The sequence below is a fragment of the Clarias gariepinus genome, chromosome 28, assembly GCF_024256425.1.
Source record: "Clarias gariepinus isolate MV-2021 ecotype Netherlands chromosome 28, CGAR_prim_01v2, whole genome shotgun sequence".
In the NCBI taxonomy this organism is placed as follows: domain Eukaryota; kingdom Metazoa; phylum Chordata; class Actinopteri; order Siluriformes; family Clariidae; genus Clarias; species Clarias gariepinus.
The window spans coordinates 1513262-1539297 of record NC_071127.1 but is presented as its reverse complement, the minus strand read 5'-3'; the positions used below and the strand labels follow the sequence as shown (position 1 = coordinate 1539297).

The following is a 26036-nucleotide window of genomic DNA, read 5'->3' as shown; positions in this document are numbered from 1 at the left end:
GAATTTTATAGGGAAAAAACACAACTTTATGCGATGGACATGTTCTGTCTTACTTCTCAAGAATGACTGATATAAAAACATACAAAATCTGCTTTTATATTACCAAAATGTAAAGAAATGTGATTAAAAATAGAGGCAAGGCTACCTGAAGCAAGAAACTGGTCAGTTATACATACTGTACATTTAACTCTGCACTCAACAAACAGAGATTTTATTGGTAAAAATTCCACATGAATTTAAATCAGTCTTTTTTCCTTCTTGGGAAAACCCAGTTATAAGCTCTATCTAAAATTCTACCCGGTCTTGTTCTTTCTGACGCTACTGCTTCACAGCCCTCTTTAAATCCTGCTTCTTTTGCCTCTTTAACTCTTTTATTCAGTTCAGCAGTAAATTCCTTCTCGGCCTGTTTCCTGGCTGCTACTTCTGTCTCTCTCTTCAGTTTCACCAGCTCTCTGTTGTGCTGATCTCTAATGAAGGCAAGATTTCTTTCTTTCTCCTCATTTTGTTTTCTTTTTTCTTTTTCTTTCTCCTTTCTGAACTCTTCCTGTTGTTTATGTAGTTTTTCTTCCATTTCCTGTCTGTGTTCTTCATCCTTTTTTATTCGCTCTCTCTCATCTTCCTCTCTTTGTACCTTCAATTGTTTTTCCATTTTTCTTATCTTCTCATTAAAACTATTTTCTGTTCTTTTCTTTTCTTGCTCTTCTTTTTCTTTTCTTTTCTTTTCTTTTAACTCTCTTTCCTTCTCTTCTTTCTGTCTTTCCTTGTCATATTGATTTTGCTTTCTAACCTGATCTGAACTCCACTTTTTTTTCATATCAGCCATTATTTTCTCCCAGTTCTTCTGCTCCTCTTTTCTCTTCTCCTCCTCTTCCCTTATCCTTTTCTCCCACTCTTGTTGTTGAGATAACTGAAGGTCTTGTAGTTCCTTCTTTTTACTTTCCTCTGCATCCTTTATTTTTTCCTCTAAATCCCTTCTTCTCTTCTCTTCTTCTGCTGCTTTCTGTTCAAACTCCTTTTGTATTTTTTTCAATTGTTCTTCTTTATTATTTTTAATCTCTTCTTTTTCTCTTTTAAACTTCTCTTCCTCCTCTCTCTGTTGTTTCTTCCATTCTTCTTCTCTCCTCTTTCTTTCCTCCTCCTCCTGATCTCTCTGTTTCTGATCTTCCTCTCTTTGTCTTTCCCACTGTTTCCTGTTCTCCTCTCTCTCTCTGATTATATCTTGTTTCCATTCCTCAATCTTTAAGTCATCTTCTTCTTTTCTCTTCCTGAAATCTTCTCTTAGCTGTTTCTCCCCTTCTGCCATTTCTCTTTTTATTTCTTCTTCTCTCTCTTTAAATTCTTTCTCTTTTCTTCTCTCTTCTGCCTCTTGTCTTTCTTTTTGTCTCTGCATCTCTCTTCTCATTTCTTCCATTTCAGCTTCATGTTTTTTCTTCAGCTTTTCTTTCTCTCTTTCTATCTGCTTCTCTCTACTCTTCAGTATTCTCTCCATATCTTCTTCTAGAGCTTCCTCCACCTCCTGAAACATCTCATTAGTGTAGCAGCTTCCTCCATTCACCTTCACCATCGAGTCGATTTTATCCAGAAGAGACAGGACCTGAGTGTAGCTGGATTTATCAGTGTTGTTAAAAACATGATATCTGTTACCAAAGTCTGATAAAACCTTCTTTAAATTTGGCCCAGCCTTTTCAACATACTGTTCTTCTGTCTTTCCTTTCAGCATATCACCTCCAGTGAAGAGCACAATGGTGTACATGTTAGATTTTTTACCAAATGTCTTCTCAATTATGCTCACTGCCTCTCTCTCCTCCTGTGTGAAGCGTTGTCCTATTCTCAGCACCAGCAGGAACACATGAGGACCAGGTGCTGCCATAGAGATGCAGTTAATAATCTCCTTCCTGATCTCATCATTATCAATATTTGTGTCGAACAGTCCTGGTGTTTCGACAACAAAAATCTGTCGCCTACTGACTTCTGCCATCTCTTTCTGACACACACGGGTCACTGATTCATCACAGATGTCTTCATTAAATACTTCTTTACCCAGAATGGTGTTTCCTGATGCACTCTTCCCAACCCCAGTCTTCCCCAGAAGCACAATTCTGAGTGTGTCAGGCGGCATTAATGAATCTGTACAGTAAAAAAAAAAAAGATCTTTAATAAAAGAGACAAAGATGAGACAATACTGTAGGACTTAGATATAACTAATAAACTGCTAAAGAACTGTGAACTGGTTCTCATTGTTCTCATTTTGTTTTTCTCTCATCGCTGTTCATCTTAACATATCTTAGTACATATCTAGCCTACATGTCAGTGTTGATTAGCAACAGGTATTGCATTTGCCCACCGATCTGCCTGAGAAGGTATCCATGGCATTACGTCACACTGAGTTTTCCTATTAATAATATAATTAAATTTAATAACTTTGATGATTGTTATTACTTGGACACTTTACCTTCAGTTTGATTGCCCATCTTGAGTTCAGTCATTTGCTGTTGAAGATTTTCTTTTTCTTTTTTGTACTTCAGCTGTGTTTGAATCTGGGCATGAGTGTACATGTCCACGGTATACAGCTGACTGTTGTTCTCTTTCACAAGATCTGTCACATGTGTAATAAGTTCTGCTGCATCTGTTCTGCTGCTGTAGAATCCATATCGTCCTCCACATGCCCTAATCACAGAGTCAAGACTCTCGTGTACCTGCTCCTTCTGAGACTGCTGGTTGATGAAGACTATGGTGTGGTCATTAACCCCTGAGCCAAATATTGTTTGAAATATCTCTAGTTCTGCTTTATATTCATCAGTGAGAGGACCTTTTGGAATGATGATGAGGAAAGCATGGACTCCAGAATCACAGACAGAGACACAGTGTAGAGTCAGACGCAGCACTTCCTCTTCTGAGAGGTGAGTATTGTAGAGTTTTGGCATCTCCACCATCGTGATCACGTGTCCACACACTTCTCCCTGCTTTACACACATCAAGCTGAACTCTGTCTGTACCAGTAAGGCATTTTTATCTAATAAAAGGTTAGATATTGAGGCCTTTGCTCCCTCCGTGCCCAGCAGGACTAGTTTTAAACGTGAAGTCAGTTTTGATTCTACAAATAAACAAGCAAAAAGACAGAAAAAATAAGTCAAAAATTAGTAAAAATAGCTGACTTTACTACAAACACACACACACACAGTCTGGTTTGAATAATTTAATATACAGACACACCAATTTTTATCATGTGTGGAAGATATTATATTATATTATATTATATTATATTATATTATATTATATTATATTATATTATATTACAGTATATTATATTATATCATATTATATTGTATTATATTATACCATAATGGTGGCATATAGTGGCATACCGGTTAGCACTATAGACTCACACCTCCAGGGTCAAGGGTTCAAGGCCATCCAGATTGCTGGACTTGAAGCCCTGCAGTCAGAGAAACCACTGGTTTTATTAGCTATCACCATCCACTGAAGGGTTGGACAAAAACTAAATTAATCAGAATGGGTGAGCTGGTGAGACTTTGTTTAAGGACCTTAAACGCCTGTTCTGCCTGGATTTCACCCACTCTTACTATATTGCAGAGAAAAAGACTGGGACAAATATGTTGTTATATCATGCTATCCTGTTTTTATTACACCTGAGCTTCTTTTCCTGTTGCTTCAGGACTCATCTGCCAATCTAATATCCAAGGGACTGCACCTCAATCAGTCCCAAATAAAATTTCTTCGGGTTTATAGTGAACCCAGCCTCCCAGAGAGCACAGCACCTCCAATCAACCACTGGAGCTTGACCAGTGCTAATCAAAGGGGAGAACCCAGTACTGCCAGTGGTGGTGCTGAAGGTAGGTTGGGGTCACGCTATTGCCAGCTCCCAGTGACCCTTTTTTGAGATCCAGTGTAAAGATAAAGTAGGTTCTCTCCAGTCACTTGATGAGCTCATCCATGCAGTAAATGCTGACATCTGGTTGAGTCTTCTGAAATCATTGCAGAGGCTCCCATCAGGCTTGGGCTTCGCTGCACTTTGATCACACTGTCTTGCAGCATCCTTGTCACTTGCTCATCATTGATTTTACAACAACAAATTTCAAATGAGATATGCTATTGGGCTCTTGGTAATACTCTTGGATGTGGCTTTTTAGAGCAAGGTAGCTTTAGGGTAATGTTTGGCACAGTCTAAAATCACCAGTAGGTATGGCTTCCAAACTTTTTTATGTGTGTGTTTCACTCTGCCAGCTATCTGCTGAGGGGATGCATGGATTGTATGGTAGGTTGAAAAAGTGGGATGTTTAGTGGGAGTGTTAGACTCGCCTTTACTTCCTCCATCCATGTCCTCATCCTTATCCTGAGCCAAACAGGAGTAGTTCAGCTTGGTGGTCTTGGCAGGGGGGCTTCTGTTGGCTATGCTTCCTCCCCTACGGCATCGCTTTCTCCATTCTGGAAAAGAAAATAAGATTTATCTTTATTAATTCCAAGGGAAAATGCAGAGCTGCAGCCACATTAAACAACATTAAAAAAGAGATATTTTACAGTAAGGATTAATAACATTTATTACTTTAAACAAAAACAGACATAATCACAAAAAAAAGTCTTAAAAATCATTGCAAAAGTGCAAAAGTAGAAAATAAGTTAAACCGGATTAGGCCGAAGATATTGGAATAGTGTCTGTGGACTAAATAATTGGTCTTACTGGATTTATACCATATTCACAGTTTCATTTACAGGGACTTAAAGAGCCTATTTGCTGTTGGTATAAACAACCATAACATTCGTTAGAGAAGTGACCCTGCCTCAGTCTGTTACTGAATGTGCTCTTCTGTTTTTTTAAAGAAAGCGCAGAGTGGGTGAGAGTAATTATTCATTATGGTCTGTATGTTTTAAATTATCTTTGTTTGACCACCATTTCTAATGAGGCAAGTCTGATTCCCACAACTAAGCCTACTTTCCTGAGCAGCTTATTAACCCTATTACCAATCATTCAATTCACACCTCTCAAAAAAGGGCTCCACAATATTCATTTTCCTGTCTATTCCTTACACACCCGACCAATGCTGTGTAATTAGAACTTTGTTTGCATGTGGACAAGTTCACTGTTGTATCTAAAGTCAGAAGTGTATAGGGTGAAAACAACTAACCATATAAAATGATTGTGAAATATGGCAATGCAAGCTTAATTAAATCTACTTGAACCCATCAAAACTAAACACAAGCATTTGTTAAAAGTATTATTTGATCCTTTCCATAGCTTTACACATGACACACAAACACACACACACACACACACACACACACACACATACACACAGGCAAATCATCAAATTATTATTATGGCATTTATAAATCTACTTTTGACCCTCTTGTACCCAAGCATGTAGGTGAAGCCAAGAAAGAATGAAAGAAAAGTCGAATGAAAAAACAAAGCCTCTTCTTTAAATTAATAATGAAACACAAATTGGATAAAGGACTCATCTTTTATGATCATTAAAGCTGTCAGTCATTTCAAAAACTTCTGTATTAAACTGAATCCTTTGTTTTCATCACGTCTCCATTGAGAGGAGTTGTGCCTATATATCATACCTTAAGTTCTTTATTTTTTTTAATATGTCAAAAGCTGTGCTTGAACTGTTATCTTGGTCATTGCAAAAATGGTGACAAGTTTTACATATTACACAGCATTATTAATCTAAAAGGGGTGGTAAGAGGGATGATGGTGGAGGTAATAGTTTTTGTCATGTTCTTTAACAGGAGAAATGTCATTCACCTGCATCCCCTCTCAAATTGACCCCTGGATGTAACATCTACTGGGTTAAAAATATTTGGGACTTTTATTTGTCCTTTCTGTTGACTGCATATGAAAGCTGCACATTTTCTGTGTTAATTTGACATGAAATGTGATCTGATCTTCATCTAGATCAGTGGTACTGACAAATATAATCTGTATAAAATAATAACATGAAACATTCAAAATGGCAATAACCTCAAACAGGCACTTCCTGCAGCTTTAGATCAGACATGCACATCCTTTTTACCTGCACAAAATTAATTTTAGCCCATTCTTCCTGGCAGAACTGATTTAGCTCTGTAATATTATTTGGACATCTCATGTGCATGGCTCTCTTGAGGTCATTTCATAGCATCTCTATTGGGTTGATGTCTGGGCTCTGTCTTTGTTACTTTAAAAAGCAGATTTTGTTTTTCTGAAGCCTTTCTGTTTTGTACTTGCTCCAGTGTTTTGAGGTATTGTCCTGTTGTCTCACCAAACGTTTACTGAGTTTCAGCTGATGTACAGACATTCTGACATTATTCTGAGGATTTTTTTGATACACTTGGGAATTCATCCTCCCCTGTATAGCTGTAAGCTGGCCATGCTCTAACGCAGCAAAACAGACCAAACCATGATGTTTCCTGCAGCATAATTTACGGTTGGAATAATGTGTTTATTATTATATGCAGTACCCTTTTTACATCAGATGTAGTGCTGCATGTTCTTTCCAAATAGTTCAATCTTAGTTTTATCAGTGCACAAAACATTTTGGCAAGACCACTGTGGAGTGTTACTGTGCTTTTTCGCAAATTTCAGGCATGCAGCGTTTTTTTAATAAACAGCAGCTTCCTTTGTGGTGGTGTTACCGTAAGTAGGAAAAAAAATCTGTTAATAACGAGATGATGTGAAAACCATAAAAAAATCTTTAGAAGAAATTAATTTATAAAATAAATAGTAATTATATAGTGATATATTCTTATTTTGCTATTAATGCGGCTAATAATAATTAAGCCTGAACTTGAAATGGACCAACGGCAGTGCAGAAATGCAGCAAGTTTTCGCACAAGATGTTCACATTAAGTTAAAAGCCTCACTTTTTTTTGCACATTCCTGATGAGCACGGTATTAGCGACATGTTAAAGAATTTATGTGAGTGAAAAAATAAACCATACATATATAACTCATGAGTAAGGCTGATATTGAGAGTTACAAAGTGTATTTTTGGTTTAAACGGGTGAAAGAAATGTGTTTAAAGTAGATGTAATGCATCCAAACCTCTCTGAAGGTTTCTGAGAGATTAGTGACTGTCTTGGTAAGGAGGATTTAGACACGAAAAAACAGTGTGTACTACTGTATTGGTTAAATGGCAGCTATGTGATTAATTATATGGAGGGAAGTGGTCAAATGATCACAGACATGGTATATATAGAGTAGATATTCTTTATTTGAGGAATGCATGTACAGTACTGTACACATCTAAGTTCTGTTTTAAATGTATGATGTATAATAAAGTCTTCAGGTTTTTTTTGATCGCAGAGAAATTTAATTTTTATTTCCTCATCGACAGCTCAGAGATGTTTAAATCTCTCTACATAGCTTCTAAAGACTGTTTTTATGAGAGACTAAGCAATCAAGTGTTGATGTAAGGAATCGCCACTAGAAAACATCATTTTGTCTTTTGTAGTTTTGGTTTTGCAGACTTAGTTTCCCAGAAGGCACCTCGGTCAGGTGATGCGGGAGCTAGTTGTATGTTTAGCTAACTGCCATGGTTAGCTAATAGCTATGTTTAGCTGATTGCCGTGTCTCTAGTCTTGTCCCCGTTTTCAGCTCCATGCTTAGCTTGAGTCTGTGTGGTGTCTTTAAGCATGTGTCTCTACATAATGCTTATAGTCTGTGTAAACGGGTTTTCGAGCCTGTGTTTCGTCCTTAAGCATGTGTCTCTACATGGTGCTTATATTTTGTGTATTAGTCTGTCTTGTCAGTTAAGCATGTATTTCAGTAGAATGCTTATGTTTAGTGTCTTGTCCTCTAGCCTGGGTATTGGTCAGTTATGGGTTGTAAAATTTAAGTGTTTTGTTTCTTTGTTCGTTTTTGTTTTTTTGTGATTCCTGTTTTGTTATCCTGATTAAAGGCTCTTTTGTTTAAAAACACCCCTCTGCGCCTATGCCTGCCCTTTTCTGCCCACGGCATTAACAACCATTACCAGCCATTACCACCCATTCATGACAGTTGACATTGAAATATCCATTACAATTTAATTCGAGTGTTTTTGTTTGGTGTTAAAACTGTGATTTCATATTCAAATGCTGATTGATAGAAAGAAAATAAGGGCAAACAAAGGATGATATGAATGTTTGATTAAAATCTAAAGTTAAAAGAAAGCATAATTTACCTTATTAAGAAACCAGTTAAAAAAAGTTTGTGGATCCTGCAAAAACAAATATGTAACAGTAAAATTAAGTCAGATGGTGAATCTATTTTCTTTTGTTGTTTCTGTTCCCTCATATTAAGAAAATCTCAACAGTGTTACATTGAAAATACACCTTGTGTGGTTAGACAAATGACTCGAGCCATTTCACGGTTGTTGCTACAGTGTCCAGCCATTAGCACCCTTCTTGCTCAATGTTTTACGTACTGTATACTCAGGAATAAGGATGTTAGCCAGTTTCAAATATGCCTTTAAATCTTCGGCTGTCACTCAGGGTTGTTTCTTTACCTCATTGATGAGTCTTCGTCTTTTTGACTGGACACCCACTTTTTGGTAGTAGCCACAGTCCCAAATTGTCTTTGTAGACTGAATTTTTAACGTCTTTGAAATCACTTTGCAACCCTTTCCATCTTTATGTAAATCAACAATTCTTAATCATAGATAATCTGAAAGCTCTTTTTGGCGAGGCATGGCTCACGAGTGTATTTAAACTCAAAACATTTGTTTTTGTTTTTTTAATCAGTCAAAGTAGCTCCAGTTCACACCTCCAAACTTGGTTTCAGGTATGCTAACACCTGACTCCAATTAGCTTTTTTAAAGTCATTACCTCAAGGATTCACAAACGTTTTTCACTAGCACTAGAAGATTTTTATGGTTCTTAATGAAAACATGAATCTTTTTTTTGTGTTATTATTTTAGAAACATATTTGTCAATACTTTTGACTTGAGATTAAGATCAGATCACATTTTAATCTCAAATTAATGCAGAAAACCATGTAATTCCAAAAGGTTGACATTCTTTTTCTTACCATTGTATTAATTGTCACTTCATACATATGGCTGTGTGGAGTCATGCAAGGCAAAGACATCTGGTCTTTGAACCCTAAGGGCAGCTACAGCTCACATTCTTATCAAATGGTTGATTGCCTTTATAGACTTTCTCTTTAGAAGCTTTTGTTGAGTACTGGTACTGGTTCTCAGTGATTACTGACCAAGATCTCCTGTGGATTACTGTGTATGGACCTTTTCTATACTATTTGAACAGTGGTCCTTAAGTGTTGGCAGAAATATTGGGGTGAGAAAGATTTGAGGTACAATTCCTTAGAGGGAAAGTGTGGCTATTATTATTATTATTATTATTATTATTATTTATTTATTTTATTTTTTTTGGGGGGGGGATATATCCTTACACTTACTAGGTTACTAACTAAAGAACCATCAGTCAAACACTGTTGTTTTTAAGGGAGCAGAAACAAATAACCAAAATATACAAATTTACTGGACCGGACCCCAGTGTGAAAGCACCCTTAGAAACCGACCGGTCTTTAGTCATCACTTAATGATTACAAGTGACTCAGGTGTACAGACAATTCTTCGTTGTGCAGCAAAAAAAAAAAAAAAAAAACAAGTGTACCTATAAATATTACTTTTCTAAAAGTCATAAAGTTGCAATGGAAATAAGCTTTTTGTCTTCTCTTATATGGCTGACACACAACTGCACCTATGGATCTTTGAACTTAATGACTAATGATTCTCATTAATTTTTTTTTTTACGTGATGTTTCTTTTTCATTTTCTTTAAATCTATTTTTATTTCTTTTTAACCACACTGTATATGCTGTAGATATAAAAATAAATGTAATTAAAATGTATAACACAAGAACAATAGCAAAATGAACTAAAGTAACTTCAATGAAATAGGAAAATGTTTTGTTAAAGGCTTATGTTTAAGCTTTAAAAAAATAACATTAAAAACATTTGATGTTAAAGCGCTCTTAAAAGATGTCAGTGACATATTATCCATTTCAACGTAACATTCATTAACCATAAAGCTGTCACATCTCACCAATGCTTACTTTTGCAAACTTGTATTTTAATGAAAAGCAGATTTGATTCTTACCTTTGCTCGACGCCATTTCATGACAGTGACGAGGTTAAAAGTGAAAGCAAGTATTAGGTTCCTGGAATATAATAGCCTTCAAAAATAATTAACCATTAACCATCTCATCTCCATATATTTTTTTATGCTCACTACTAAATAGGGTATTTTTATCAGTTACAGCTCTTTATCTCTATAACTCATGGACTTTTATCCCTCTAGTGCTGATTATGTTCTCCTCGCTGATGTATGTTGTATTTGTTGTATTGTCCCACTGTTTGTATTTATTGACCTGTTTACTGTGCACTGCTACTTTTTTTCCATAATATTTTTTGCATTATATGCTGTTGAAGGTGTCACGATGCGGGTGTATCGGGCTGATGGTGTTGCCGTGGGCTTACAAAGGGCAGGCATAAACGCAGAGGGTTCTTTTCAAAATAAAGAGTCTTTTATTGACAAACAAACTAATCACATGAAGACTAAACAAACAAAACACTGGCTCTGGAAAACATCACACTCAGGTGTTTAGGAAACACACGCAGGGACTCAATAACACAAATCACATAGGGATGCGGGAAACCTTTAACACTTTACACTAGCCTAGAGTGGGGACAGACTCTTACACCCAGTCTCTAATACCTGAGGCATACATACAATAGCTCTAGGCTAAACATTTCACACTCGTAGTGTTGTGACAAAGGCTTGGACACATCTCATATACACATAACCACAGCCCTTGCAGAATGCAACCTCTTCTGCTTCTATGAGCGCCACACACTCGCTCCTCTAAACGATACCCACGCTCCTGTGTGTGAGCGGCACGCACCCCCCAATCCTGTGTGTGAGCGGCACTTCTGCTGCTGATCTGCAGATCTGCTTCAAGGTACGAAGTGTTGTGTGTTCAGAAATGCTCTTCAGCAGACCTCAGGTGTAACGAGATGTTTTAGAGTTCAGTCTCAAACTATTTTCCTCTGACATCAACAAGGCATTTTTTACTCAGAGAATTTAACATTTTCTGTAAAACCTCGAGGTGTGTGTGTGTGTGTGTGTGTGTGTGTGTGTGTGTGTGTGTGTGTGTGTGTGTGTGAAAATCTCAGTACATTAACTGTTTGGGAAATATTTAGACAAGCTTGTCTATCACCACCAACAACCATTATATTGAGAGTTTCCTTCCTGGGGTGGTGGACAAGGACAGAGCCAAAAAAGGAGAAGAGAGGAGAAAGGAGAATATGGCGTGCAGTGAAACCGCAAATGTGTGAGTGCAGAAAGGATATCATCAATGTTTCGATCAATGACACAAAAGGAGGATAAAGCTGCTGCACATCAGAGAACATTCGCTGACTGACTGGAAGTTTGGTTCTGGTGAAGCGGTAGTAGTTGTTCTAAATTCATGTAAAACATGGATGTCCTAAAGTTTCTTCATGAGCTCCAATGTTCAGCGCACCAACGAAATCTTTTTGGAGGTTGCCTAAAGAGCATTCCAGAACAAAGTGCACTAAGGTTATTTGAGTGTAAAGACTGAGACATTTACCCTATTTTGTTTTCTGGTCTGTGCAAGAACATATTTTATTTTAAAACAATTCTGTTAAAGTATTTGTTTTCTTAATATAAGACTTGTATGTTGTCAATGTTGTTTTTCCTACCTAGCTTTAAAAATTAAAGGTCCTACACATTATATTTTTCATAAAATTTTAATATGATCTTTAGGGTCCCAATGAAAAGTTTGTATTATACGTTAATTAAAAATTCAAAAGGATTGTGTAAAAAAAACACTACTTTTACCTGGTAAAAACTAGCTCTGTTCTCAGCAACCTGTTTCAGTACATGCTAATTTAAATGCTCATGACCTCTGCTGAACCTGCCACCCTGTAATATCGCCTGACAACGCAGAAATTAAAAGAATGGACATGCATCGACCCGTTTGTCTTTCTCATCACTGCATGTGCATGAATTAACAGGCTGTTGCGCTGCCGCGAGCAACAACAACAAAAACCGGAGAAGCTTACTGAGAGAGATACGGACGCGATGTGTTTACTGATGTGTTTACATGACTTCTTAATCTTCGACAGACATCGTTATAAACCATCTAACGTTACAAAGGTAAGCATAATATAGTTTTCCGACTACGTACACAGTTTGCAACTAGACAGTCACCTTAATGCATTGTTTATTATAAACGGGCGATTAGGGATTATATAGAGACGGATGTACACAGAGAAGAAGCCATAACCATGTTCTATGAGAGTATAAGTTTACATTTACATTTACATTTAGGCATTTGGCAGACGCTCTTATCCAGAGCGACTTACATTTTTATCTCATTACACATCTGAGCAGTTGAGGGTTAAGGGCCGCGCTCAAGAGCCCAACAGTGGCAACTCAGTGGTTGTGGGGTTTGAACCTGGGATCTTCCGAACCGTAGTCCAACGCCTTAACCACTGAGCTACCCCTGGCCTAAGTTAACTTACACTCCACATTCATCGTGATTATTAGAAAAGGCGATCTGCAAAGACTCATAGTAAAATAAATTACTCACCGAGCCTGGTGAAGATGAAGCAGGAACACGAAGCGTTAGTACAGATCCATTTTTTAGGAGCAGCTTCCTAGTAAAACCTGCTTTATATTGACCCGCGTTTATAAAGCAGTCTGGTGAAAAATGATTATCGCAAACATGAACGCATTTAGGTAAATCAGCGGGGACGTTAGCTTCAAAAACTAAATTCAGCCACTGCGTCCTCAGTGGCTCAGATACCTAACCCTAGGTAGGTACCCTAGGTCACTAACCCTAGGTAGTGAATGACAACTGCTGTGTTCGCTATTACACCCAACAACTGTACACAACACTCGCTTAGGCGTCATTTTGCTCCAGCGGCGAAAAAACAATGGCCGACAGCGTCTTCTCACTCGGGGCGGGTCTTTGCTAAAACACCAGTGTCAATCAACTTGTGTAGGAGCGTCCTCTGTCGGTTTGGCGTCACATCGACAGGCATTTGCGATTGGCCTGATTTCAGAAGGGGCATGTTATTGTAATAAATGAAAAGAAAACCACTGGGCGGCTCTTTATCATCGTAGAGTGGTTGTGTACGCACTCTCCTAACACACAGTTCAGTCCAAACAGCTTAAAATAGTGCATGTAGTGCTGTATGACCCCTTTAAACAGGCAGGTTCTTCATTTAAATTACTCCCCTAGGTTGTTAGGAGTTAGGTACCCCTGGGTTTTTATTTAGTTCCTGGACAAAGTGAGAATTAGATTTTACCGCAGACAGTTTATTTTACAATGAGATGTCCCTTTTACCATTTGGATTGATACCAGAATCAAGACAGTGGGTTAAATTGTCTTAATCACAGCGTTCAGGACCCTAGCACACACGAGCCTATGGTACAGGATTACTACTGTAAATGCATTGAGGTGCTGCCGTGTGATTGGCTGATTAAATATTTGCATTAATCAGCAGTTGAACAGGTGTACCTAATAAGCTGGCCAGTAAGTGTACGTCTGTCCTTGTATGTTTATGTTTAGGGCAGACAGTTTAAAAAAAATCTTCATTCAATCAGGTGTAGGAATCAGAAATAGTATTCTAGCTTTTTTCAATGAAATAATGAACTAATGCCCATATACAAGTGTTATATCGCTTAACTTATTTGTATGAAAAGCACATTAAGTAAGTTCTCGGTTAATTTAATGCAGATGTTAATACAGACAGACAGTGGCTAATGCTAACAAGTTCAATGGTTACAAGTTCAATGGTTACAAGTTCAATGGTTACAAGCTAACAAGTTCAATGGTTAGCATTAGCACAGGCAATTCTGTGAAAAATAAGTGTATTAATAAATATTTATCAAAATTAGATATTCTGTAAAGTTTATTTATCTTTGTCTTCACTAAATTCATCTGTCTCTTTAATCAGAGCTCCGTTGTGGAGGATTAGGGTCAGACGGGTGATGGCTGGACTTTTGGAGCTACTGGAGGGAGCCTAAGCAAGCTGTTGAGTGTCATGAACTGGGTGTTATGGCTGATATTATTGCCGTGGGCACATAGGGCAGGCATAGGCGCAGAGGGGCATTTTAAACAAAAGAGTCTTTAAATTATACAATATAAAACATGAATAAAGAAACAACACAAAATAAAGAAACAAACAACAAACTCACAATATAATAAACAGCACTGGGCCAAACACAGGCTCTATGGCGAAACACAGGCTCTATGGCGAAACACACATAACACTCTGGCTCTGGTGGTAAAACACAGGTTCTGTAGCTTTAGACCAGAGGCTAAGAGTGCACAAACAAACCACGCATGGAGCTGAAACAGGGACAAGACAAGACTAGAGACTCTGAGGGACTAGAGACTCGGGGGGACGGGAGACATGGGGGGACGAGCGACTGGACTAGAGACATAGGGGGGATAAGAGACTGGAGGTGAGACACAGGAGGACGAGAGACTGGACTAGAGACACAGGGGGACGAGAGACATGGGGAGACAAAAGGCGGGACTAGAGACAAGACTAGGGCTTGAGACACGGGGGGAACAAGAGACAAGACTAGGGCTAAAGACATGGCAATCAGCTAAACATGGTGATTAGCTAAACATAGCACTTAGCTACCCGTGGCAATTAGCTAAACATTCATTTAGCTAAACATGTCTTTAGCCTAACATACAGTGGTTACCTAATCGGAATGTTGGTTTTACCCTCGCGGCGCTCAGCGTCGGCATTTGGCTTTGTGTGTTTGCTGGCTTTTACCGCTGAGTGGCGCTATTTAACTATAGACTGACGCCTCAGTCCTTAGTTCATTCTCTGCAGGATTAATGAGCCGCACATAATAGTGGATTAATTCAATTCAATTCAATTCAATTTTATTTATATAGGGCTTTTAACAATGGTCATTGTCTCAAAGCAGTTTCACAAAGATGAAAGAAATTCACAAAAAAATAAAAAATAAATAAATAAAAAATAAAAAAAAATAATAATAATAAATTGTGTATGTGTGAGAAAAGTGTCTCTAGATAATAACGAGATGAATGAATGAAATTTCTCTGATGAGCAAGCCAAGGGTGACGGCGACAGTGGGAAGGAAAAACTCCCTGAGATGGCAATAGGAAGAAACATTGAGAGGAACCAGACTCAACAGGGAACCCATCCTCATTTGGGTGATAACAGATAGAGATAATATAACACCATGTGTGTTATGCAGCTGAGAGTACAATATAAACAGAAATTATTTAAATTAACATGAAGTCCAGTTCAGCATAGGGATGAGGCAGTAGGTGCAGAGGGCAGATGGGGTCTGGGTCACTGGAAGCACACGAGCAGGATGTGTAGCTCCAATCATAATGAGGCAGAATTCAGCTGGAGCTGGTCCTTCTCTGGATGCCTCAGGATCCTCACAGGGTTGGCCTTTATCTACTGAAGCTGGTACAATCTCCAGATGCCTCGGGATGGGTAGAAAAGTACAGAACAGATGGAGAGAATTCTTCTTCTTCTTTGTCTTTCGGCTGTTCCCTTTCAGGGGTCGCCACAGCGAATCATCTGCCTCCATCTAACCCTATCCTCTGCATCCTCTTCTCTCACACCAACTAACTTCATGTCCTCTCTCACTGCATCCATAAATCTCCTCTTTGGTCTTCCTCTAGACCTCCTGCCTGGCAGTTCCAACCTCAGCATCCTTCTACCGATATATTCACAATCTCTCCTCTGAACATGCCCAAACCACCTCAATCTGGCCTCTCTGACTTTATCTCCAAAACATCTAACGTGGGTTGTCCCTCTGATAAACTCATTCTTAATCCTATCCATCCTTGTCACTCCCAAAGAGAACCTCAACATCTTCAGCTCTGCTACCTCTAACTCTGCCTCCTGTCTTTTCTTCAGCGCCACTGTCTTTAAGCCGTAGAGCATCGCTGGTCTCACCACTGTCCTGTACACATTTCCTTTCATTCTCGCTGATACTCTTTTATTGCACAACACACCTGACACTTTTCTCCACCCATTCCAACTTGCCTGTACCCGCCCCTTTACCTCTTTTCCACACTCTCCGTTGCTCTGGACCGTTGACCCCAAGTACTTAAAATCCTGCACCTTCTTTACCTCTGCTCCCTGTAGCCTCACCGATCCTCCTGGGTCCCTCTCATTTACACATATGTATTCCGTCTTGCTGCGGCTAACACACATTCCACAGCTTTCCAGAGCATACCTCCACCTCTCCAAATTTTCCTCCACCTGTTCCCTGCTCTCGCTACAGAGCACAATGTCATCTGCAAACATCATAGTCCATGGGGACTCCTGTCTTACCTCATCTGTCATCCTTTCCATCACCAGAGCAAACAAAAAGGGGCTTAGAGCCGATCCTTGATGCAGACCCACCTCCACCACTGATTATACTGCATAAATATTATTATATATTACAACAAAAGTCCTCCACTTAAAATACTAACGGTTATATGCGCGTGCTTAATCTGGGTTCGGTTCTGGTTTCGGTCTGTTCTCATGAGTTGTGAAGTGAGAGGAACAAAGTATAAATATTGGTCATTTGCTAATTAAAGTATCATGAATTTCAATTATATATCTATATATTTTTCCACAGGTGTTTGTGAGTGAAAGTGTCCTGTCTGCATCTGACTTCAGGAGTTTCCTGACCAACCGTCTCTAACGGTCATATTTAAAAGTCATAACGTACAGTTATAAAGTACAAAACGTTTCTGTTGGTGTTTATGACTATTTTTCTATGATTAATACTTATTTGTGGTGTTTTATGTTTTGTACATCTTTTCAAATTGAGACCTCATTTGTAAGTTGCTGCTGGTGTAAAATAGGGTTTTTATTAAATATAAAATATAAATCTCTAAATTTCTTTTGCTTCCTTCCTTCACAGAATGCAGTTGACCAGGGCTTGAAATTTAAATTTACTTGAGTTGGATCAACTTAATTTACAACTGAAAAAATTGTTGTACCAACGCTATTAATTTATGTTAACAGTATTTAATTATGTTGGATGCAGCTGTAGTAAATAAGTTAAATGAACCTAATAAAATTTATTTGACTGATTAGTTTTTTTTAATTACATTAAACATTTGAATAATGTAAGCACTAAGAAATTGTTAGACTTTTCAATGATAATGGAGTATCATAGACATAATTCAATTACATTACAATTGCACAATCAATTGCTATTACAGTAACTGATAAAGATTATGTTAAGTCAACATGATTCTTTCACACAAGTTTAACATAAATTAAATACTTTGGTTTAGCAGGAAAAAACTGTGTAATTTGGTCACATTTTGATGAATGGGGACTGATGTACACATTAAAATCAAGTAAAATCAAAGGATTATTTTTTTTAGTGCAGTGGGTCAAAATAACCCAACCTGGTGTTCATTTGTAAATGACTCACTACATCTGACCCAACATGAGCAACACAACAATGTGTTTAAAGTACCCGAAATAACCCAGAATTTTGACCCAGCATAAACCACCCAACGATGTGTTTACAGAAACAACACAGCATTTTTAGTGCGTCTTTTTTGAGTTATTGTAATGTTTTATTCTGAAAGTCTATTTTCCCAGTTATTTCTATATTTAAAGTTTGATGTATTTTTAAATACATTTTTTAACATAACAATAAACAGATACAGAGATATCAGTTCATACTTTGTACAAATAAAATTATCAGCTAGTGAACTTGATCGTCTGTCAAAACAACATTTAACCAATGTTTGTTTTTTTGACTCATTATTATACAATAAATATCAATATATCTGGTTCAGATTTTTCATTTTTGTTGTATAAAGTTCTCAGATGTGGAAATTACAATCACTGTAGTATTTCTTCGATACAACATATTAAGACTTTTTTATGAATTAATTCTATTTAAAACTGCGTAGAGTGAACAATCTCACTTTGCGCCACCTGGCGGTCATTTCACGAATGACTTTAAAATGCAACTGATTTATTTTGGCTGCTGCCGTTGGTGAGCATGACGGTAATAATCATTCTGCTTGTCTACCTACTGTATCCAGGACATAAGCTACAACTCTTGCATTTCTTGTGTCAACCCACTTTAATTTTCCAGCAGGACTTGATCATATTCATATCATATCATATTTCTTCTATTGATATTTATTACTTATTATAAGTTTTAATTCTCCTTTTAAGGTCACTGCTGATTGTGTAAGCATTTCACTACATTTCGTACTGTGTATGACTGTGTATGTGACAAATAAAATTTGAATTTGAATTTGAATTTGTGAATCAAACACGGGACACAGGTGGCGGTTTACTGGAATCATTTAATCTCTCTTCTCTCTCTCTCTCTCTCTCTCTGACACATAAAAAACAAACAGAGTGTGAATTGCCCTTGTTTTCACTCTTACAGTTTCATCAGAAAAAGGGAAGAATAACAGCAAAAATAATTCAACATATGTAAATAAATTTGAGAATTAAGTATAAAGAAACTTTATCATGGAAAAACATTATACACACAAATTGGGGTGAATATATATATAAAATTAATAAAAATATGGATTTAATTGGTTTAGCAGGAGTCAGAAATAACATACCTCTTCCATACAGTTCCATCAAGAAAAGGGAAGAAGAGGAGACAAAACAGGAAATTGTGCTGGCTTTAGATGACATCACAGGATTTAAAGGGAAAAGGACTCACCTCAATCAGGCACTTACATCAGGTATATGAAATGAACAATTTTGTGTAAATTCTAACAATTTAACAGGTTAATTTCTATACCTGTTACATTGGCACCTGCCCACACTGCCAAAAGTACTTATATCTGGTTTAAGGCCCATTTGCTGACCACAATCCCTGTGCTTGATTGGTCAGCAAACTTGACCGACCTAGACCCCATGGGGTATTGTGAAGAGGAAGATGCGTGACACCAGACCCGACAAAGCAGAAGAGCTGAAAGCCACTATCAGAGCGACCTGGGCTTCCATAACACCTCAGCAGTGCCTCCTCCACACAGCATTGCTGCAATTTCATGCAAAAGTCCATTTGGCTGTAAAATTAAGGAATAAACCACCAGTCAAAAGTTTTGACACTCCTTCTAACAATTGTCCTGTTTTTTTTACTCGTACGTAAAACAATGCTAAACAAACACACAATAATCTCCTCTGAACAGTTGATATTGAGATGTTTATCTGCTCCTTCTGCTCTGTAAAGCTTCATAACGGCTCTAATCTGAGGTGCTGGTTGTTAATTGGTGATTTCTGAGGCTGGTGACTCTAAATGAACTTCTCCTCTGCAGCAGAGCTCAGTTTTGGTCTTGATCTCCTGGGAAGGTCTTCATGAGAGACAGTTTCATCATCATGGAGCTTGATGGGTTTTAAAAACACACTTGATTATAATACTGTTACTGTAGGAACTGTTCTAGAACAGCTGACCTCTGTGTCAAAAAATTTCTGTATTGTTCTAAAATGTAGAAAATGAATACAAACTTTTGTCCAACTTTTGACTGCTATTGTGAGTGTCACTGTACATTTCAGATTTGAATATTACAAGATAAGCAGCCAAAGAAACAAAAAGACTGTAAAATAGTTATATAGAAAAAAGAATTTATAAATGTGATTTGATTTAGACACAAGCAACATTTCAAGAAATCCGCATTTAACTCTACACCCAGGGAATTAACAACAACAACAATAATAATAATAATAATAATTATTATTATTATTATAATTATTATTATTATTATTGTCTAAAATTCTAGATTAATTTCAAATAAGTTTTTATTCATTTTTTCTTTTTTTCTTCCTTCTTGGGAAAAAAACTATTACAAATTCGATCTACCCCTCTACCTGGTATTGTTCTTTCTGACTCTACTTTTTCACAGCCCTCTTTAAATCCTGCTTCTTTTGCCTCTTTAATTATTGTATCCAGTTTCGCATTAAACTCCTCCTCAGCCTGTTTCCTGGCTCCTACTTCTGTCTCTCTTAACAGTTTCTCCAGCTCTCTGTTGTGCTGCTCTCTAATAAAGGCAAGATTTCTCTCCGTCTCCTCATTGTGTTTACTTTCCACTTCTTCTTTCTCCTTTCTGAACTCTTCCTTTTGTTTTCGTATAGCCTTTTTCAGTTCTTGTTTGTGTTCTTCTTCTTTTTTCTTTCTTTCTCTCTCATCTTTATCTCTTTGCAACTTCAGTTGTTTTTCCATCTTTTTTATCTTCTCATTGTAACCATTTTCTATTCTTTTCTTTTCTTGCTCTTCTCTTAGTTTGGTTTTCATTTCTTTAAACTCTCTTTCCTCCTTTTCTTTCTGTCTTTCCTTGTCATATATCTTCTGCTTCTTAATCTGATCTAAACTCCACTTTTCGTCCACATCTGTCATTCTTTTCTCCCAGTTCTTCTGCTCCTCTTTTCTTTTCTCCTCCTCTTCCCTCATCTTTCTCTCCCACTCTTGTTGTTGAGAAAACTGAAGGTCTTGTAGTTCCTTCTTTTTACTTTCCTCTGCATCCTTTATTTTTTCCTCTAAATCCTTTCGTCTCTTCTCTTCTTCTGCTGCCTTCTGTTCAAACTCCTTTTGTAATTTTTTCAATTGTTCTTCTTTATTATTTTTAATCTCTTCTTTTTCTCTTTTAAATTTCTCTTCTTCCTCTCTCTGTTGTTTCTTCCATTCTTCTTCTCTCCTCTTTCTTCCCTCCTCCTCCTGATCTCTCTGTTTCTTATCCTCCTCTCTTTGTCTCTCCCACTGTTTCCTGTTCTCTTCTCTCTCTGTGTTCATTTGTTGCATCCATTCCTTCATCTTTAAGTCATCTTCTTCTTTTCTCTTCCTGAAATCTTCTTTTAGCTGTTTCTCGCTTTCTGCCATTTCTCTTTTTATTTCTTCTTCTCTCTCTTTAAATTCCTTCTCTTTTCTTCTCTCTTCTGCCTCTTGTCTTTCTTTTTGTTTCTGCATCTCTTTCCTCATTTCTTCCATTTCAGCTTCATGTTTTTTCTTCAGCTTTTCTTTCTCTCTTTCTATCTGCTCCTCTCTACCCTTCAGTATTCTCTCCATATCCTCTTCTAGAACTTCCTCCACCTCCTGAAACATCTCATTAGAGTAGCAGCTTCCTCCGTTCACCTTCACCATCGAGTCGGTTTTATCCAGAAGAGACAGGACCTGAGTGTAGTTGGATTTAGATTTGTTGTTAAAAACATGATATCTGTTACCAAACTCTAATAAAATCTTCTTTAACTCTCTCCCAGACTTATCCATGTACTGTTCAACTGTCTTTCCGTTTAGTGAGTCACCTCCAGTGAACAGCACAATAGTGTACACTTTAGATTTCTGTCCAAATGTCTTCTCAATGATTCTTACTGCCTCTTTTTCCTCCTGTGTGAAGCGTTGTCCTAGTCTCAGCACCAGCAGAAACACATGAGGCCCAGGTGCTGCCATGGGGATACATTTAATAATCTCTTTCCTGATCTCATCGTTATCAGTACTTGTGTCAAACAGTCCTGGAGTGTCAATCACAGTAATCTGTCTCCCACAGACTTCTACTGTCTCTGTCTGACACACACATGTCACTGATTCATCAGACAAGTCTTCAGTAAATACGTCTTTACCCAGAATGGTGTTTCCTGATGCACTCTTCCCAACGCCAGTCTTCCCCAGCAGCACAATCCTGAGCGTGTCAGGGGGCATTAATGAGTCTGTACAGAGAAAACAAAACATATATGAAAAATTTATGAAAAAGTCTCTATTGTTCTCTTACAAAAATGTCAAAAAGTAAGGATACACCTGCAATTTTAATTACATTTGGTAAAGATAATACATTAATAATTAATGTGGTCTGTGTACAGGGGTTCTGTACTTCTATGTACTAGAAAACCTTTGGCAACAATAATAAACAGAATCTTCCACACCACTGCAGGAACCAACAAATAAAGATGTTTTTGTTCCCTTTTTATCCAACCTATTTTTTCTTTTTTTAAAATATATTGTTAATTATACCATAAAAGCATAACGTCTCTGATGAGTGTGGCATTTGGGAAACTTACCTACACCATGCTGCACCTGATTGCCTACTGTACATGGCGCTGTTGACTAGCAACAGAAAAAAAAACTAAATTGAACTGAATTGCAGTTGCTCACTGATCTATGGAAGTATAACAGGGCCAAAATTCCTCCCAAAAAATGGCATGTTAAGTTACATGAACTGAAAAAAATTTTGTTGCAATAAATGAATTGCATTTTTCAATTGCATATGATTTTTTCTGCGTTGCAATTTGATCTGAATTGAAAAAGTCCTTATCACATTTACAGTGCTTGACATGTTTGGCATTGCAATTTATTGTGATTGTATATTTCAAATAAAAATGTAATTCAAGCATTTAAAACTCAATGCAAAATATTCAAGTTACTTAATTGCTGTTCAAAAATATTTTCAAGTGTTAAAAATACAATCTTCATTATTTTTCAACATCACAAATTTAGGTCGAGACAATTCCAGGTAATAAAATTCACATCAACAAAATTCAGGTTTTCACATCCCGGATCTCACAGGAAGAGCAGTGGATCCACTGCCTCTGATCCACAGAATAAAGTGCACGTCCTGCTCCCTGTGCAGTCTACTTGTCAGAAACTTCTTACTGATCAGGATGCAGCACTCTTAATAAGCCTGTGAGATGATAATAGTAGTGCTTCGCTTCGCAAGCACCACTAACTAACAGGCTGGGTTGGCAGCTGCACAATAAACGGTTTTACGAGCTAAAAGTCCCCTTCCACTATAATCACTATATTCAAAACAAAGCCATTCATTCAAATGCGAAAGTAATGGGTTTTCTTTCCCTGCGCTCGGTAATGTACAGTCACATTCAGTGACAAGATGTAATTAATTTCTTCAACTTCTGTGGCAAATTTCTGTACATGAAACAAGCAGTAACAAATGTAGGAAGCAGTCAAACTATGGAATAAAATCACTGTCAAAAATAATCCTGCGTAAATTTTTTTTTTTTAAATGTGTATTTGTCCGAGTTGGATTCCAAAATCTATCTACAGCTTACTGGTACGAGATTTTGTGTTTGTTATAGTATAATTCTGAAATATACGACTCAGACCATTTACAGACACAAAACTCGTTCTTGCAAAATTGCTAAATTACGCCCATGAATGCTGTGTGTTACACCACTGTCAAAAATACGTCATCAAGGCACTGGCATTACTTTTCGAGGGAAGAGGAATCAATTCGGAGCATGCTCCCCGCAACCGTTTTAAACCACCAGTGCTAAAATGGCAGATCAGCAGCCAAGCGCTCTTTCATCATCTCAGGTAAGTGATTTTTTTTCACAGATTCGTACATGTTTAAGAGAAGTAAAATGACAGATGTTTCAACTATAGTCAGAGGCGTAGCAATAGGTCAGGCAAGACAGGCATTTTGAGGGGGCTCCGACAGCTGACCATTTGAACAATCTGAAATGTCATTATTAAAAGCAAAAATATTATGGAGCAATATATCCGCATCCCCCCCTAGAGGGCTCCCTCTTGCGTTACGCTGGATGTGCTTGCTTTTTCTTCGTGATGCGTCAGCCGCGGTTTTCAAACTGGCATAGCAGCACTTATTACTAGGCTTTTTTAAAAATAAAAAGAACTTATCCATCTGGCAGCCAAAAGTGAAAAAAAAAACAAGAAGAGAAGGAAAAAGAGGAAACGTGACAGCGGTAAGTTAAGTGATGGAGATAATGATCATTGATGACACAATGATAATTATATGACAAACCAGTGTTTTTGTTGTTCCAGCTTATTATTTTCGTTGAATAATTTTCTAGATTGTCTAATTTCTAATAGGGTTACTAGCTGGGGTTACACGTACTGTAACAGCAGCATGTATTTTATGCAGGTATTAATAGGCTGCAATAGGTGATAATGTTAATCAGGTGAACATCACCACTTGGCAAGTTTTGGTTAGTTTTGTGTTTTGCTGCCAGTGGAGAGCTCACAAAACAATTAAAATAAATATAATTACTTTTACTTAGTTGACATTTTTATTTAGCTCTTCTACATTAAAATAGTTAACATAATTAGTTGTCAACTAACAATGAACTAATAGTTAATAAACTGTAAATTAAATTAAAATGGTTACATTAAAATGCTAATCATATATTTCTGCATTCAGGAGCATTGCTTAAGTTCCTGTCACCACCACCACCACCTCAGGGAGATACAGGTACCCCAGTCCACCCTTCTGACAGTGAAAATGGTAATGGCTCAGCATGTTAGATATAGTGTTACTATATCAATACATTTACTTTACAACTCTAGAAAATTAGTTACCATAGCCAGTTGATAAACTAATAATAAATAATAAATTAAGAAGATTACCATGTATTTTTATAAATAGGAGCATCGCTTAAGTCCCTATCACCACTGCCTCAGACAGAAGATACCCCAATCCAGCCTCCTGATGGTGAAAATGGTAAGTTCAGCCCTGCATAGTTTCTTGTTCTCAAAAGAAAACATGAGAGAAGCAACGCATAATGGGCAACTCCAAGACAACTGCAAAAAATTGGAAAGGTTATTACATTCAGAGGATTTGGTCATGGAGGTCAGGGCTGCTGTCCGTACCTTTCCTGATCATGTATCTACTACTCCAAGAGACATGCTAGACTACATCTACAACGAGCAACTTCTAGATTTGTATGGAAACCTGAGCATTGCTCTTTGTCTGCTGCTAACAGTTCCCATCACCGTTGCTTCTGGTGAGAGAAGCTTTTCAGCTAATAAAAAAAATACCTCAGATCAACAATGAACCAAGAGAGGTTGTCAGCACTGGCACTAATTTCAATTGAACGGAACATACGAAGGTCTTTGGATATGGAGGACATAGTGACAGCATTTGCTGTAGCTAAGGCTCATAAGCACCATTTTTAAGGTGACAATCCATTACTGTAAATAAGAAGACTGTTCTGTATCTTTAAAATTTTAGAATAATATTTTGTCAAAGAAAATGCACTTTGTTTAAAAAAAAATTAACTATATATGTTATATTATGTGCTTTGGCTACTTTTTTATGTTGTATAAATGTATATTTAGATAACAAAGATATATTAACGAAATAATCTTTTAGAAGGGCCTCATCTATTCATTTTGCCTGGGGCCCCCACTTCACCTTGGTTCGCCTCTGACTATAGTAAATAAAATTATAGGAGTTTAAAAACAGTGGCGGTGTGAGGGTTCACCACTAGAGGGCAATATGTTTGGTTAGTAGTTTTAGTTTGTAGATTCAGTTTTCCAGAAAGCACCTCGGTCAGGTGACATGGGTGGGCACCTGAACCCAGGAAGCTCATTAGCTTTGTAATAAATACATGTTTGTTCTGGGAAACTGGGTCGAGCATTAATTTCAGTTCTGTTAAGTGGGTTTTGTTTTGTCTGGTTATTTTCAGTTTGGTTAATTATAGTTGGCCTTTTGGTTTCTGGAGCATTAAGTTAAGTTTATATTTGTCTTAAGTGCTTAGTATGTCTCTTTGTCTCTGTGTCTCCTAGCAGGATTAGCCTCTAGGAGAATTAACCTTGTGTGTTTACCCTCATGTGTGAGTAACCTTCTTTGCATGTGTACTGTAGTTCTTAGTCTGTATAAATACTAACCAGTTCACTACTAACCTGCTTAGATCTTAGTCTGTCTAGTCTCCTCGTCTGTTTAGATCATAGTGTGTTTAGGTCCTAACCTGTTTAGCCACTAACCTTTAGAGTTCTTAGTCTGTTTCATACCTAGTCTGCTGTGTTCCTAGACTGTTTGCCCCTTGGGTCTCTGGCTACTAGCCTGTTTAGCAATTAATCTGTTTATTTACTAGCTCGCTTAGCAGCTAATGTGCATAACAGCTAGTAGGCCTAGCCCTGTGTTTACCCTGTGTTTAGTCCGCTAGGCTGTTTAGTGTCTCTTGTCTGGTTTGTATTCCCTTGTCTGTATTGTATATTTTGTGTAATCCCTTGTCTATGTATTAGTTAATTATTGTTTTTGTTTATAGTATGTTC

The 26036-nt window shown here is 37.4% G+C and overlaps 1 protein-coding gene across 1 annotated transcript; it reads right to left on the bottom strand.

Moving 5' to 3' along the window:
• Window positions 1-21: 21 nt before the first annotated feature.
• Window positions 22-24642, bottom strand: LOC128515579 (trichohyalin-like). The gene is made up of 5 exons (XM_053489669.1): window positions 24630-24642; window positions 19889-21718; window positions 4321-4446; window positions 2453-3094; window positions 22-2127 (listed from the first exon to the last, which is right to left on the bottom strand). The coding sequence occupies exons 1-5, from the start codon at window positions 24640-24642 to the stop codon at window positions 242-244; spliced, it is 4497 nt and encodes a 1498-aa protein (XP_053345644.1). The 3' UTR covers window positions 22-241.
• Window positions 24643-26036: the final 1394 nt, after the last annotated feature.